Raw genomic sequence first — 16,884 nt, 5'->3', positions numbered from 1 at the left:
CAGACCAGAAAACATGCACACTTAAAGAGAGATTATAAGTAAGCATAATTTCCAATAGGAGAGGCTGAGGTTTTGCTGGAGCCAGTGATGCCTGAATGTGGACAAGAGCAACTTTTCAATTCTACAAGCAGATGTGGTGGGCTGGGCATGTTGAGCAAACCACAGACTGAGGAAAGTGTATAAACTATTTTGAAGGCAGTGTTCTTTTTTCCAGTGGCAAGAGCTAGAAGGCAAGAGCGAGAAGTACACAGAAAGAAACTCCCAAATGATTCCAAACAGCTATTAGAACCAGAAAACATGGAGAAAAATAGCAGGGTGGAATGTGTCAGTTGCATTTTGCGTTGACATTTGAGGGAGGCAATTCTCCCAGCAGGCACTGCTCTTAAAACACACACGTGCACAAATAAACACCTTTCACGTACACACAGGTCAACTCCCACAGATCTTTTGTACATTAATAAAACTTGCTTTCCTTGAGTCAGGACCCTAATATAAGGCGTCATCCTTTCACAAGAGGGTGGATGGCCAGTTGATTGGCTAAGGGTCACATGACAGGTTGATGGCATTTGGTGTCTAAACAGAAGGTGCTGCGGATGTCATTCGGTACTCCCTAAAAACACACCACCTCCATACAGCTACGACTGACAGTGACTTTTCATAGCAGGTTAGGAGAGCATTTTAGCTAATCCTAACCCTTTTCCTAACATTAATCTAATTCTCCTAACTTGCTACTTTAAAGCCAGTTCTGGTAGTAGCTGTATGGAAGTGCCGTGTTTTTAGGGAATCTTGACGTCGTACACACCTGCAGCATGAGTTCGCACTCCTCCCGGCCCACAAAGATCATCTCCGGTGGCAACCGGTGTCTTGTGCCTGAGCTGCTGACCAGGAACCATGACGTCACACTCATCTTGGAGCCCCGACTCAGAGCCTTCTTAGCATCCTGGGAGGGGCGAGAAGACTTGATATATTAGTCAACATGTAGAACAGTAGATTCTTGTTGTCACCACATTCACTGCAATTCTGGTACCAAATTTGGACAACTAACAACTCAATTAAATATTTTCAGATCTATTAACACAATCACCAGGAATTAAGATAGAAAACTACTTTTTGTTTAGGAAATATTATCCCAAATATTCCCATTAATAAAAAAAATAATAAAAAGTGACCGAGTCTTACTAGCTAGGTTTCTATCCAATTGGTGACAGACTTTCATGTGAAAATTCTAAATTCCTCCTAAAGATAAAACAACACAACAGTGGTAGGCCTGATCACCGACAACAACGAGACAGTCTATAGGGAGGTCAGAGACCTGGCCGGGTGATGCCAGAATAACAACCTATCCCTCAACGTAACCAAGACGAATGAGATGATTGTGGACTACAGGAAAAGGAGGACCGAGCACACCCCCATTCTCATCGACGGGGCTGTAGTGGAGCAGGTTGAGAGATTCAAGTTCCCCAATGTCCACATCAACAACAAACTAGAATGGTCCAAACACACCAGGACAGTTGTGAAGAGGACACGACAAAGCCTATTCCCCCTCAGGAAACTAAAAAGATTTGGCATGGGTCCTGAGATCCTCAAAAGGTTCTACAGCTGCAATATTGAAAGCATTGCCTGGTACGGCAATTGCTCAGCCTCTGACCGCAAGGCACTACAGAGGGTAGTGCGTACGGCCCAGTACATCACTGGGGGTAAGATGTCTGCCATCCAGGACCTCTACACCAGGCGGTGTCAGAGGAAGGCCCTAAAAATTGTCAAAGACCCCAGCCACCCCAGTCATAGACTGTTCTCTCTACTACCGCAAGGCAAGCAGTGCCGGAGTGCCAAGTCTAGGGCAAAAAGGCTTCTCAACAGTTTTACCCCCAAACCATAAAACTCCTGAACAGGTAATCAAATGGCTACCTGGAATATTTGCATTGTTTTTGATTTATTTTACTAGGCAAGTCAGTTAAGAACAAATTCTTATTTTCAATGACGGCCTAGGAACAGCGGGTTAACTGCCTGTTCAGGGGCAGAACGACAGATTTTGTACCTTGTCAGCTTGGGGATTTTGAACTTGCAACCTTTCGGTTACTAGTCCAATGCTCTAACCACTAGGCTAGAGGGGTTGTGCCCCCCCAACCCCTCTTTTACGCTGCTACTACTCTCTTTTTATCACATATGCAGTCACTTTAACTATACATTCATGTACATACTACCTCAATGGGGCCGACCAACCAGTGCTCCCGCACATCGGCTAACCTGGCTATCTGTATTGTGTCCTACCACCCCCTCTTTTACGCTACTGCTATTCCCTGTTCATCATATATGTATAGTCACTTAAACCATATCTACATGTACATACTACCTCAATCAGCCTGACTAACCAGTGTCTGTATATAGCCTCGCTACTGTATATAGATTGTCTTTTTACTGTTGTTTTATTTATTTTACTTACCTATTGTTCACCTAATACCTTTTTTGCACTATTGGTTAGAGCCTGTAAGTAAGTATTTAAGTAAGCATGTTGTAGTGCACACAGCATTTAGTATCCACTTACGTTTTCATGCAACAAATACAAATCTAATGTTCAATGTGTTTCCAGCGCATTTTCAACTCTACCAAGAGTTTTGTCACAAACTGTTGCATTAAATAACAAATGTACCTACTCTGGTCTTAGCACTTTCACTACAGCCAACAGCTTGCAGATACAGATGCGGGTAGGCTCTGCAGGTAGGTTAGTCTACTTGATGAGATTATTATGGTTAAGAGAATATTTTTATTTGTCAAACAGCAGTCTAGCATCGACCACCATGTCACCAGAACAAGAACCTCGACAGTTATTGGAAAGGAGCATCAAGCTCATTCTGTACACTTTCATCACCCTATGAAGTTCATCATAACTTATTTAATCTGTAGCCTAATAAACTGCATGATTTCCCAAGTCGTAGTGCGAGGACCACACACCATGTTATCAAGTGACTCCAAGTTGACCTCAATATTTGCACAAAAAGGTGTTTCCACCACCATTTTAGAAACACAAAATGATCCCACCACGTTGAACGAACAAATGATCTATCAGCATTTATAAAATCATACCGAAACTTCCCGTTTCCATCACTGTTTTTTAAACGGTATGACTTTACTTGCATAAAAACTGTGGATGGAAACGTGGTTCATGTAATCAAGGTATGAAATGGTTGTATTGGAAAATACAAATCTCTTTTTGGGCTTAGTTGTAGTCAATTAGCAGTGTACAAGTTATTATAATTATGTTCTGGTCCCCCAACCTTCCACTCCGACAAAAATAGACCCGCGGCAGAATCTAGTTGTGTACCCCTCTTCTCAGGCACGTCTGGTTGTGTCATCAAGTGATGCTCATGCACACACCACACCCAACGAAGGCAGACAACACAAACAGGGATTCCTTCTTCAATACAGGCCTGGTGAAAAGGAGGAAATTCCTACATGTTTATGCCCTAATTTATTCTCCACAAAGCTGAGCATGACACTTACCTCCAACTGTTGCAAACACAGCAACCTGCAGTCTACAATATACATGATTGAGTATCCATTGGATTTTCAGCGGTTAGCGTCGCCCACGGTTGGCCGCGTGTGAACTACAATTTCGACACTATGTTCTCACGTTTAGAAATGTCAATAATCATCTCTTCACTTTTTGAAAATGATTTCTTGCTGATATGAAGGATACGTTCCTTAGGTTTCCAAAAGCGCACCGCAAGCAATGCATTTTAATGTTCTTAAGCCAATGAGTCCCACTAACACTGCCGTGTTTTGGACTTCGAACCTCTTTAAAACATTTTGAGTTTGAGTTACAGACTTCTGAGTTGTACCATTGGATTAGTCTATTTCTCCTGCTTCTGTCTATGTGAATAACTGGGGCTGAGTTAGAGCGGTGTTTGTGAGACAAGAGCGGAACCCGAAGGGCCCCAGGGCCCGAGGCCCTGTATTTTTTTTCACAAAAAACGTCTGTAGAGTCTGAATGGTTTGAGCTACAAACTATTAAAGATATCTATGAAAAACAGAGACTCTTAGGAACACGTAACATGTTTTGCTTTATGGAGCTCACAAGCTACACAAGTGGTTCTTCTACATAGATCATAGGAAATCCCAGGACAGTCTAATACTGTAATAAGCTCACACTGGAGTCTGACAGAAACTCCAAACAGTTGTCACTGACTAGTTGGATATTCATTTCCCAGTGAGCAAACCATTTCTGTATTTAAAGCATTCATATAAATTCATTTTTCAAATCAGGTTTTTGCTTTTCGTGGACCTTATTATTATTATTATTTACATTTGTCAATAAAACTCACAAATGCAACTGTTTGTGTCAACTTGTTGTGTCTTGTACTTGTAGCCCTGGTTGTCCTGAAAAGAAAATGGTAAAACACTTCATTGTGAGGCTAAATAGAAGGTCTGGACATGCAGATAAATGAAAACCCCATTTTTGCTGGGGTCTCTTTCATATCGGTAAGAAATAATAATTTTAAAAAGTGAAATTACTACACTTTTATAGGGTTAGTGTTCCTTGAGGGGCATATATCCATGTTACAGCGCTTGTTAATGGAAGACAGACAGAAGACCACCTGTGCTAATTAGCATGACCAGAACACCTGTGTGTAAGTGTAACTGGGGAGGAAGTGTAGTTTGTCAACTGGAGGTAAACACATTATGGATCTGTGCAAAACTGCTACAGTAAGTCTCTCTTATTTGAAATATTCTTTCTCGCTGTAATGAAAGATAACGGGCATATCAGCATATGTTTGGAAAACCATTTCGTAAGCGATGATTGACGTTCCTAAACGTTAAGTTTTAATGTAATGGCTGAAAACCCTACATACTGAGTAAAGGGTTTTAGAGCTAGCTAGGTCTTATCAAGTTAGCATAGTTAAGGTACCCGAACAAACAGCCTAACTCCTCAGTTCTGATCACCTTTGCTGATATTAGTCCTACAATTCTGCTCAAATCATGCAGCCAACCTAAATTGCTGTTTGCTTAAAATGACCTACCATTCAACATTGGTTTGGAACGAGGTGCAACTAATTAAACATATGGCTATGCTATAATACCAGAATGATCTGTGGTCAATGGATTGTACTGTAGTAACGTTAGTAGGCTAGTTGCTATCAGTCTCAGCCACTTTACTAACCAATAATTCCCATATTAATATCATATGCAATTCATCATGTCTAGCCAACTCACTTGTCAAACAAGCTAGGTCAGGTAGAAAGCTACAAAAACAAAAAACGATTCTGAAGGTTACAATAGTTGTAACAACACTTGTTGCAACGTTAGCCAGCAGTTGACACTGACTTTATGGTGAGTTTGCAAGCAGACTGACCCTCCACTTTTAACAAGCTAGCTATAGTAGCGAAATTATTTTATTTCGAAAGAATGTTGGGATTACTGGTCCGTTAGCTCCTGTCTCTGGTTAGTTAGTTAGTTAGTTACCTGTTTCAATTGAAGGCCAAACATCATCATACAGGAAATAGGAAAGGTTTTCCCGAACGAGAAAAAACAGTACTAGTTCACGACTCCCCCTTCACAAGCATACCTTTAATCCGGACTCTGCTTTCTCCAGAATAGTAGCCAGCGTTAATACAATAAATAATAATGTACAGCTGTATCTATGTCCTCTTCTTTAGTAAAGTAGTTTCAAGAAACAATCATGTTAGCCCAGGTAAATGACGAACACACCCTCCCTTCAATATTTGACAAGCCGACGAAAATGTACATTACACTTCCACCGCCACGCGTAAGGATCAACGTTCTCCAGACGAGTGACGCAACTAGTCAGTCCCACATGTCAACTCAAATGCTTAGCACCTGAACGAAAGAGAAGAGTAATGAAATATCTGAAGTTGCTAAATAAAAGCGCCATACAATTATGGGGTATTGTCCAACTTCGCTCAAAAATGTAGGGGATGGAAAATAATTATGTTTTTACAATGAATTAAATCATGTCACATCAAAGTAATAAATAGCAAAGTAAATATAATTTTGTAATAACAGTTTTCGTGAAATGATGTTTCAGAAACGGTCAGTAATCTCAACTCGCCCACATGGAGACAGCGTTCCTATTAATATTAAATTACTAGATGCAGTTGATTTCAGCACAGTGTTCTTTCTGGTGGATGCAATGTAGTATGTAGACAGGTGTGGAGTTCTTTTTATTGTCAAGCCACAGAAGACTGGAAATAAGGTTATTATATGCGCTATGTAAACTTTAGTAGCGTCATCAATCACTTTGATTAGTGTAACGGCAGCGACACTAGCTGGATCCTATCCACAATAAGACTTCCGGTTTTGTGATTTTCCCTTCAAAATAAAAGTCAACCGTAAAATGTATTTGTATGACACGAAATCATAATTTTTTTGTTGTTGTAGTTTTTCTTAGTGCATAATGTTACAATTATGAAAAACAAAACAAAGGTAACTAACTACATGTGGGAAAAATCTAAAGAGAATCACTATTTTATATAAGCTTAAGGGGCGGCAGGTAGCCTCGTGGTTAGAGCGTTGGGCTAGTAACTGAAAGGTTGATCGAATCCCGGAGCTGACCGGGTAAAACTCTGTCGTTCTGCCCCTGAACGAGGCAGTTAACCCAGTGTTTCTCGGCCGTCATCGTAAATAAGAATTTGTTCTTAACTGATTTACCTGGTAAGAATATAGAATATTATGGAGTGGAGCACATTGAGAAACGGTTGGAGCTTAAGTATATTAATGTCAAGAACATAATAATAGCCTACTGGTAAAAAAAATATACAGTAAAATTCTTGGACACATTGCAGGGTTTTTTACTATTTTCTACATTGTAGAATAATAGTTAAGACATCAAAACTATTAAATAACACATATGTAGAAGAAGTGTTAAACAGATCCAAATATATTTTAGATTCTTCAAAGTAGGCACCCTATCCTCAGAGAGGGGGGGTGGAGGTTTGAGGGGTAAAAGTTGGAACAGAGTTTCCTAGGGTTAGAGGCAGAAGCTTGAAATGTATAGTGATAGAAAGTGGCTTTAGCAGCAGATACAGAGGAAGAGAAGGTAGCGAGGACGGAGTGAAATGATGATAGTTCCTGTAGTTTACTTTTCTTCCATTTACGCTCAGCTGCCCGCAGCCCTTTTCTGTAACGCTGCTTTAATGGCCATTGCTTGTTACTTGAATATTATTTCATTAGCTTTATTTATCGTTTGTTAGTTTGCCACATGCCATGCTACGGAGCCACTGTTCATGTAACCTGCTCTAGCTTCGGCCTACCATGCTTCATGCTATCACAACCCCTCTTTATGGCTTTTGTTGTTAAGTACTGCTATATTATGTATAGCTTTACCCATTCATATGCTCTTGACATTTGCATATTGCTGTTGCTAGCCTCATGAACAGTAAATTAATTATGCATTGTTATTGTTTATACTCTCTGTCCCCTCTTTAGACAAACCATACTTACCTGTTGCCTATCCTACATAACCAACCAGCTGGTTACTGAGTCAAGGCACTGTTCAAGACATCAAGCCTATTCAAGATTGTAATACAACCCATCTAAATGACATGTTCCATGCCCTGATCAGCTATCTCCTCTGACTACATACTCTTAAACGGCATCTCTGCTTCCGTCTGCTCTCTAGTCGGAGTCCCACAGTAGATGGGCGTCACCATCACCCTCACCTAAACCTTCATACAGTTACATTGGTCCTTCAAGACAGATACAACACACCTACTGTGACATGGCAGAGGAGCAAAGAAACACAGCAAAAGTCTCATCGCCAGAAGATCCCATCCCAGGACATGATCTCAGAAACCGATGAATACCGATACCGCTACAACATCCCATGGCAGCACATGCCCAACCTCTCCAACCAGCCCACACAGTTTTACCTGACTTGCCCAGCAGGAGGAGTACAGGTGCAGAGTGCCAGCACCATTAAGCTGCAGCCCATCGGAGGGCAGGCCGAGCCCCCCAATTGCAAGGAGAGTTCACTACCCTCGACTACATTATATCAAAGGTAGTCAACCTGAGTGCCCAGATCACCGCCAGGGCCTCCCAGCTCGGTCAGGCCGTACTAATCCATTCCCCTGTATCAAGCCTGCTCAGTGAGGGTCCAGGTCCCTACAGTCTTCCAACCACCAGCTGTTCCAACCAGCAGCTCCGGCTCAGTCTGCATCATCTACTGCTCCGGTCTTTTCTGGGTATCGGCCATCAGCTGCTCAAACTCAGTCCACCTACCAACCTCAGTCATCTGCTCGAGCCTATTCAAATGACCAACCGTGGACTGCACCTACCCAGCTAGCTTATCCTCCATGGACCGGTCCTCTCCAGCTGGCCTATCAGCTATTACCTGCTGCACCTCTCCAGCCAGCTCACCTGCCTGGACCCGCTGCACTTCTTCAGCCAGCCCACCTGCCTGAACTTGCTGCACCCTTTCACCCAGTTGATCCTGCTCCCCATGCACTGGTACCTCAGCCAGCTCACCAGCCTGAACTTGCTGCACCCTTTCAGCCAGTTGATCCTGCTCCACATGCACTGGTACCTCAGCAACCTCCAGCCCAGCCTGTACAACTAGTGAACCCATCTGTACCTAAGCCAGCTTATTCGCTCCGACCATACCTGCAACCAGTCTAGTCCACAACAGTGAAAGGGAGTTCAGACTTCAAAATGGCACTGAACTAACTCTTGAACCCTCATACAGAACTATCAGAACACTACAAGTACAGGGTCCTCATGGAGCACCTGACACTGGATGAGGCCAGGCTGATAGCACAAGCATGTAGACACTACCAGCAGCCCTACACTGCAGCCATGCAGGTCTTGCAGAAGCAGTACAGGCAACCACACCAGCTGGCACAGAGTGAGATCGCTGCAATCCTCAATGCCCATGACATCAGAGGTGGGGATTCCAAGGTCTTCCAGAGCTTCGCACTCAAAGTAGACCTCCTGGTCAGCATGCTGAAATCCCTTGAAGGTCCCCAAGGCATAGAGCTGTCATACACAAGCCATGTGGGAGTTTGCCCAGCAAACTCCCGAGGTACTACAGGGACATCTTTGTGGAGCACTTACAGGCACGGTGCAGGCTGCAGACAACCCGTACAACCTGACAGACCTCTCCAAATGGCTCAAGACCAAGGCCGAAGCACAGCGGCTCTCCAAGATGAAACAGCGCCACCAAGCAAACGACCATCTCCAAGGCCAAAAAGTCAACCTGTCACCACCATTTACCATTGCTCTGTCCAGTTCAGGTTGAGAGACGTCCAGGTAGGCAACACTCCGAGTCCAGACATCCAATGTCTTAAGGAACCACATCAAACATCTGTGCCTCTTCTGCCATTGTGTCAAGCATTATATACAGTATCAGTCAAAAGTTTTGACTCAACTACTAATTTCAGGGTGTCTTATTTTTTAAAACTATTTTCTACATTGTAGAATAATAGTGAAGACATCAACTATGAAATAACACATGGAATCATGTAGTAACCAAAAACGTGTTAAACAAATCAAAATATACCTTATATTTGAGATTCTTCAAAGTAGCAACCCTTTGCCTTGATGACAGCTTTGCACACTTTTGGCATTCTCTCAACCAGCTTAATGGGGTAGTCACCTGGAATGCATGTCAATTAACAGGTGTGCCTTGTTAAAAGTTCATTTGCGGAATTTCTTTCCTTAATGTGTTTGAGCCAATCAGTTGTTGTGAAAAGGTAGGGGTGGTATACAGAAGATAGCCCTTTTTGGTAAAAGACCAAATCCATATTATGGCAAGAACAGCTCAACTAAGCAAAGCAAAAGGACAGTCCATTATTTTAAGACATGAAGGTCAGTCAATCGGAAAATGTCCATAACTTTGAAAGGTTTTTCAAGTTTCATCTGAAAAACCGTCAAGCGCTATAATGAACTGGCTCTCATGAGAACCGCCACAGGAAAGGAAGACCCAGAGTTACCTCTGTTGCAGAGGATAAGTTCATTAGAGTTACCGCCCTAAGAAATTGCAGCCCAAATAAATGCTTCACAGAGTTCAAATAACAGACGCATCTCAACATACATTGTTCAGAGGAGACTGCATGAATCAGGCCTTCATGGTCGAATTGCTGCAAAGAAACACTACTAAAGGACACCGTTAAGAAGAGACTTGCTTGGGCCAAGAAACATGAGCAATGGACATTAGACCGGTGGAAATCTGTCCTTTGGTCTGATGAGTCCATATTTCAGATTTTGGTTCTAACCGCTGTGTCTTTGTGAGACACCGAGTAGGTGAACAGACGATCTCCGCATGTGTGGTTCCCACCGTGAAGCATGGAGGAGGAGGTGTGGGGATGCTTTGCTGGTGACCCTGTGAGTGACTTATTTAGAATTCAAGGCACGCTTAACCAGCATGGCTACCACAGCATTCTGCAGCGATACACCATCCCATCTGGTTTGCACTTGTTGAATCTGGTTGAGGGAACACAGTGTGCAAAGCTGTCATCAAGGCAAAGGGTGGCTACTTTGAAGAATCTAAAATCTATTTTGATTTGTTTAACACGTTTTTGGTTACTACATGTTCCCATATGTGTTATTTCATAGTTTTGATGTTTTCACAATGTAGAAAATAGTAAAAAAGAAAGAAAAATCATTGAATGAGTGTCAACTTTTGACTGGTACCGTATATCTTAGTGCACAGAGATCGGGAATCAGTCGCCAGAACAGATCAAAAAGTTTATCAAAGACTGCAAGCGTTGGCTAAATTGTGGTCTTACTTGCCATGGGCAATGGTATACAGTGATTCTGTTACAAAAAAAGTTTGCAGTGTTGAAACTGCAGCCGATTGTGGTATATTGGAAGCGGTAGTTGCAGAATAACTGCAGTTACACTGCAAAATTACTGCAGTAAACAAAACTATTTTTAGGCAGTATTTTCAGAATACTGCACTATACCTGCAGTTGTACTACACTCTGACTGCAATCTTTTTTGTAAGGGTTTGCATTGGGGCCAATGTACTGGGTGGAGTAAAAGGCCAGCAACACTCCGTATTATTTATAGCCACGTGAAATTATGCCATATAGATTCTACAGACCCTACTGATACTCCCCACGTCCCATCGGCACAAAGAATAATTTATTCTCTGTAAGCCAATATACACCGCTAAAAAAAATAAAGGGAACACTTAAACAACACAATGTAACTCCAAGTCAATCATACTTCTGTGAAATCAAACTGTCCACTTAGGAAGTAACACTGATTGACAATAATTTTCTAATGCTGTTGTGCAAATGGAATAGACAACAGGTGGAAATTATAGGCAATTAGCAAGGCACCCCCCAATAAAGGAGTGGTTCTGCAGGTGGGGACCACAGACTACTTCTCAGTTCCTATGCTTCCTGGCTGATGTTTTGGTCACTTTTGAATGCTGGCGGTGCTTTCACTCTAGTGGTAACATGAGACGGAGTCTACAACCCACACAAGTGGCTCAGCTAGTGCAGCTCATCCAGGATGGCACATCAATGCGAGCTGTGGCAAGAAGGCGCTACCAGGAGACAGGCCAGTACATCAGGAGACGTGGAGGAGGCTGTAGGAGGGCAACAACCCAGCAGCAGGACCGCTACCTCCGCCTTTGTGAAAGGAGGAGCAGGAGGAGTACTGCCAGAGCCCTGCAAAATTACCTCCAGCAGGCCACAAATGTGCATGTGTCTGTTCAAACGGTCAGAAACAGACTCCATGAGGGTGGTATGAGGGCCCAACGTCCACAGGTGGGGGTTGTGCTTACAGCCCAACACCGTGCAGGACGTTTGGCATTTGCCAGAGAACACCAAGATTGGCAAATTCACCACTGGCACCCTGTGCTCTTCACAGATGAAAGCAGGTTCACACTGAGCACGTGACAGACGTGACAGAGTCTGGAGACGCCGTGGAGAACGTTCTGCTGCCTGCAACATCCTCCAGCATGACTGGTTTGGCGGTGGGTCAGTCATGGTGTGGGGTGGCATTTCTTTGGGGGGCCGCACAGTCCTCCGTGTGCTCGCCAGAGGTATCCTGACTGCCATTAGGTACCAAGATGAGATCCTCAGACCCCTTGTGAGACCATATGCTGGTGCGGTTGGCCCTGGGTTCCTCCTAATGCAAGACAATGCTAGACCTCATGTGGCTTGAGTGTGTCAGCAGTACCTGCAAGAGGAAGGCATTGATGCTATGGACTGGCCCGCCCGTTCCCCAGACCTGAATCCAATTGAGCACATCTGGGACATCATGTCTCGCTCCATCCACCAACGCCACGTTGCACCACAGACTGTCCAGGAGTTGGCGGATGCTTTAGTCCAGGTCTGGGAGGAGATCCCTCAGGAGACCATCCGTCACTTCATCAGGAGCATGCCCAGGCGTTGTAGGGAGGTCATACAGGCACGTGGAGGCCACACACACTACTGAGCCTGATTTTGACTTGTTTTAAGGACATTACATCAAAGTTGGATCAGCCTGTGGTGTGGTTTTCCACTTTAATTTTCAGTGTTGACTCCAAATCCAGACCTCCATGGGTTGATTAATTTGATTTCCATTGATCATTTTTGTGTGATTTTTGTTGTCAGCACATTCAACTATGTAAAGAAAAAAGTATTTAAAAAGAATATTTCATTCATTCAGATCTAGGATGTGTTATTTTAGTGTTCCCTTTATTTTTTTGAGCAGTGTATAATGCATATACAGTGATTTGCATGGAGGGCATTTATTTGACCTTGGAACATGTTTTAAAACCCCAAATTAAAGCAAATGTCACTTAAATAGGAAAACGTATGAATCGTTGTTAATGTTTAGACAATTTTTTATACATTAATAAACAGGTTACACTTTTCTACTACTGCGTGGGGGACTTTTATTTATAAAATTCCGTGACCCGGAAGTACTGACGATCACTTTGTCTGAGTTACCTATCAAAGATGTTCTGCTACTTTCCACTAGGTGGTGCTCTACCACTACGTATAAAATGTCTGTCTCAAAATTGCAGTTGCTACTGTAGTAAACACCTGCAACTACTTTAACATCGTAACCAGATCACTATATTTACTTTTCCATAGCTTATGCAGGTGCAACATAACTACCAAGGGCTGAGTACATGGTATAAGTCCTAGAAGTTGGTTTAATCACAGCTGGGTCCAGACTAGCTCACATTGACACCAAACCCAAAGACTCTAATCCATTGTTAGACTTGATCCCTGTCCTTCCTTATCTGGCTTTTCTGAGATTGTGACCTCTCTCTCAGGGCAACCCCCTTTTGTTTCCCTGCTCACTTCGAAAGCAAAGAAATCTGTCCTCCTCGTCATTTACAACCACCAGTTTATTTTAATCTTCCTCTCAACATCTTAACACACCCTACTTTATTCTAGCCATTGAGGGTAGCCGTTTGAGGAGGGAAAGCACATCCTATTTATTCCAAAGGCCTTTCCTTAGAGCCCTCTTCCCATCCTTCCTGGATGTAAATGGCCACAAGGGTTTGTTCTCCTTCAGTAAACCTTACATGAAGACTTCAACTTTAGCAGGAGACCTAGTCAGTTGCACAGCTGAATGCATACAACCAATCTCTTCCACATTGAACCCCGGGGAGCAGTTGTTGTGAGGTGGGTTAACTGCCTTACTCAAGGGCAGAATGGCAGATTTTTCCACCTTGCTACTAACCTTTGGGTTACTGTCCCAACACGCTAACCACTAGGCTACCTGCCGCCCAGGGATATATCTAAAGCATAGATGCATTTTCAACCCTCAGAGATGATAATTGGAAAGATCGGTACACTGAGGTAAGGAGAAAGAGGTGGAGTCAGTATTTGACAAGCTCCCTACAACACATCCCAAGAGCGGGCGGAACCTCATTGCTAACACAGAGGTGCATTGTGGGTTGTGCAGCTGGAGCCAGGTGAGGAGCGGTTGTCAGGTGAGCCCCACACTGGGCACAACCATGGTCCTGCGGTGAGGAGCAGTGCTGCTGGCCAGGCAGACAGACTGAGCCCTGGCTGTCAACATCTGCTCCAGAGACTGTACCATCTGGGTCTGGCCCAAAGGAGCTTCTCCTCCAGCTCTAACCAGCTGCAGATCGAGCCAGACAGACATGGACCTAAGCAATCCTGTGGAGGTACAGAAACAGGGCCAAGTCCAACCACTCAGTCATTAGGTTTATTCATCATTTGTTTCAGACGCTCGCCTCATGAGTTATTTTTTTCTTAAGTACTTCACTCAGCACAAGCTTGACTTGCTTATGCTTTGGATCTGTGACTGTGGGTTAAAGCATATGAGAAGATAAATGTTCTGTAACGACTGAAAAAAAGACAAGTTGGCACAAATTTAGTTAAGACATTTTATATAAATTTGAAAGAAAAACTGTAAAAAGGGGACAACGGTTATACTATGTGTTTACTAAAGCTGGTGTCCTCAGTTTCCGGAATGGGAAAGGGCAGGTACAAAAAAATAAAGGTATTAAAGGCATTTCCCCATTTTTAGGGGGTGACAGCAAAGGGTGCACAGGAGGGGGCACAGCGCACAAGAATAAGTAACAATCCAATCAAAAAAAAATGCTTTTACATTCAATAACATTAACTTCATAGTTATCAGTCCTCTGGAAACACTGCAGTTTCCCCAAAAAGCATTTCCAAGATTCTCAGTTTATCTACAGCAATCTGTATAGAGGGGTTAATTACACAAACAAGCCTTTAATAGTTCACACCTTTCAGAATTGACTAAAGTGTAACAAGTACAAATAAGTGAACAAATACATGTTTTGGGGCAGGAAATTGCATATCATTGGCACAGTCACTCGTTTTCTATAAATAACTCAGAACCATGTACCCTGATCCCTACCTATAGAGATCAAAGCAGACTCAACTTGTTTTCCCCTGAACCACAGCCCAGCTTGTTTATGGAGTAAGTCCTGAAGGACTGTAATGTTGTTACAGTGACCTCATTGAGGCTGTAGTGAATACACTGGGAGGAAAACACCCAATACTGTGGAAGAGGAAAAAACCCAGAGACAGAAGATTCCCTGATTGGGCAGAAAGGATCAGTACCTGACTGGCCAGTTCAGAAAGAAACAGCCAAGAGTGTTGGAAACACAGCATTCAGACAGGAAGGCATCATGATCCAAGCACATAGTCCAGAGAGTTTAGAGTAACTGTCTTTTCAAACGGGACAACAGCAAAAGGATATCCAATTGACCGTGTAGACACAGTTCTGCGATTCAGTTACGGCAAGCTTGAACACATTTACATTGTATGCCTGCTCCCACAATCAGTTCTTTAAGTGTCTGCCATTGTATTGCACAATTTGTCATTAGCCTGATAATGGAGCGGGGGCGCTCTGACAGAGGTCAATAGACCATGTCATTCTCCCTTTGTTCTAGAATGTTTTGGGGCTCTAACATACAGATAAGAATGTTCTTTTGAGGAATGGAAGTCCTATGAGAATCAACCATGTTCTACAACAGTTAGGTATGCAGAATTATACATTTTATTGATTAGGTAGATTCAAATGGCAGAACAACAGGTTTCAAAGTGTTGGTCAAATAGTGATTAGTGTAATGTGAAAGTCCTGATAACAATATCTAAATATGATTAAACCTCCCACTACATGGAAAATTAAGTCATTGGTCATATTTTGTTGTTGCTGTTGGTCCACAATATGTCTTTGCCTTAAACAAAGAACATCAAAAAGACATTTACATTTTACATGGCTAATTCCGATACAATCCTTATGGTCCCGTAAAATGTTCACTTGGTGAATAATGTGTGACAAATATAACAGGTGCTGACAGAAGCAAGGCAAATAGAAGTTTAGGAAAGTGTAGCCTGACCATTCTAAATTGATATACCACATTGCTGCATTGCCACCCTTTTCCTATAAAGTGTGGTTTTATGAACATCAAGCTTGTCTGACTCAACTCATCAAGACAAGCAACACTGTAGTGTTATCTCTCACCATTAGAAAAGTCTTAAGAAGCCACAGAAACAACCAGTTTTTCATTTGTGTAGTATGAAATATTTCCCCCTATAATTACCAAACTTGCAGATAGCAAATGTCTGTTCAACAATACTATATGCGACACTGGAAGTAAAAAAAAGGATGGGGCGAATGTAGTTGGATGTGCAGTCTGGTAGGGTGAGGGGAAATGTTGGGACCAGAGGAATGAGAGGGGGTGTTTAGGCTGTCCCACTCGCAGAGTAGGAGAACTGTGGGAAGTGGGGCCTCCGTTCGCTGTCAAACGACTCCATGCTGTCTTCTGGAATACATAAAAATTGGGAAGGAAAGAGCGGGATGGCACAGAGAGAACTCAATTAGTGTATAACTTTAATCTGATCATCACATTTGTTGAATTCAATTTGTTCTTTTTCATCTCAGTGACGACAAAAAGCATTATGATTTAGTCCTAATACATAATGTACCTAGAACTAGCACAGGGTGCAGTTCAGCACACATTGCTAGTGCTCTAGCACCACCATTTTGAGGAACACAGTGAACTATGGAATAACAGATGTTACACGCGCTTTCCAGAAGAGGGCACAAATCCCCCAGAGGAATTGAATAAGCTCTATGTAATTTGACCTCGCATTAATTGCACTGGGATAGGGAACATGAACCTTCCCCATTCTCAGTTCAATACTCACCTTTGAGAGTGCAATCTATACCTCTAAATGATGTTCAAACTTTTATTTATTTCTCTCGTGGGATTTAATTCCTTGACTACTACAGTACAGATAGATATACAGTATCATCTACATCAAGGGCTATTTGCACGTGGAACTCTTACGGAGTGCACCTTTTAAAATGGTTGTTCAATTAATAGGTTGTAAATTTACTGGGAGTACCCAAAACGTACATGTCCTAGGCAGTCTGATAGTAAGCAAAGATAGGACTGCATTTAAAGAAACAAGG

At 42.7% G+C, this 16,884-nt stretch overlaps 2 protein-coding genes across 6 annotated transcripts in view; both read right to left on the bottom strand.

The window, feature by feature from the left end:
* The window catches only part of LOC112256639 (centrosomal protein of 170 kDa protein B), a 43,559-nt gene extending 37,732 nt beyond the window's left edge, over positions 1-5,827 (bottom strand). For 3 of the 4 annotated variants that reach the window (XM_024430025.2, XM_024430027.2, XM_042325411.1), the window contains exons 1-2: positions 5,564-5,827; positions 803-940 (exon numbers count right to left, since the gene is read on the bottom strand). In XM_024430025.2, coding sequence (XP_024285793.2) covers positions 803-907 — 105 coding nt within the window. In that variant the 5' untranslated portion in view covers positions 908-940; positions 5,564-5,827. Of the gene's footprint in view, positions 1-802; positions 941-4,322; positions 4,378-5,563 lie in introns of all 4 variants that reach the window. The other variant, XM_042325410.1, reaches the window with a different exon arrangement.
* Positions 5,828-14,303: 8,476 nt separating this feature from the next.
* The window catches only part of LOC112256640 (RAC-alpha serine/threonine-protein kinase), a 43,387-nt gene continuing 40,806 nt past the window's right edge, over positions 14,304-16,884 (bottom strand). For both annotated transcript variants that reach the window (XM_024430028.2, XM_042325409.1), the window contains exon 14: positions 14,304-16,231. In XM_024430028.2, coding sequence (XP_024285796.1) covers positions 16,152-16,231 — 80 coding nt within the window. In that variant the 3' untranslated portion in view covers positions 14,304-16,151. The remainder of the gene's footprint in view (positions 16,232-16,884) is intronic.

This window comes from Oncorhynchus tshawytscha, linkage group LG08, assembly GCF_018296145.1.
Source record: "Oncorhynchus tshawytscha isolate Ot180627B linkage group LG08, Otsh_v2.0, whole genome shotgun sequence".
Taxonomy (NCBI): domain Eukaryota; kingdom Metazoa; phylum Chordata; class Actinopteri; order Salmoniformes; family Salmonidae; genus Oncorhynchus; species Oncorhynchus tshawytscha.
Note: the sequence above shows the minus strand (reverse complement) of the source record. Positions and strands in the feature narration are given on the sequence as shown.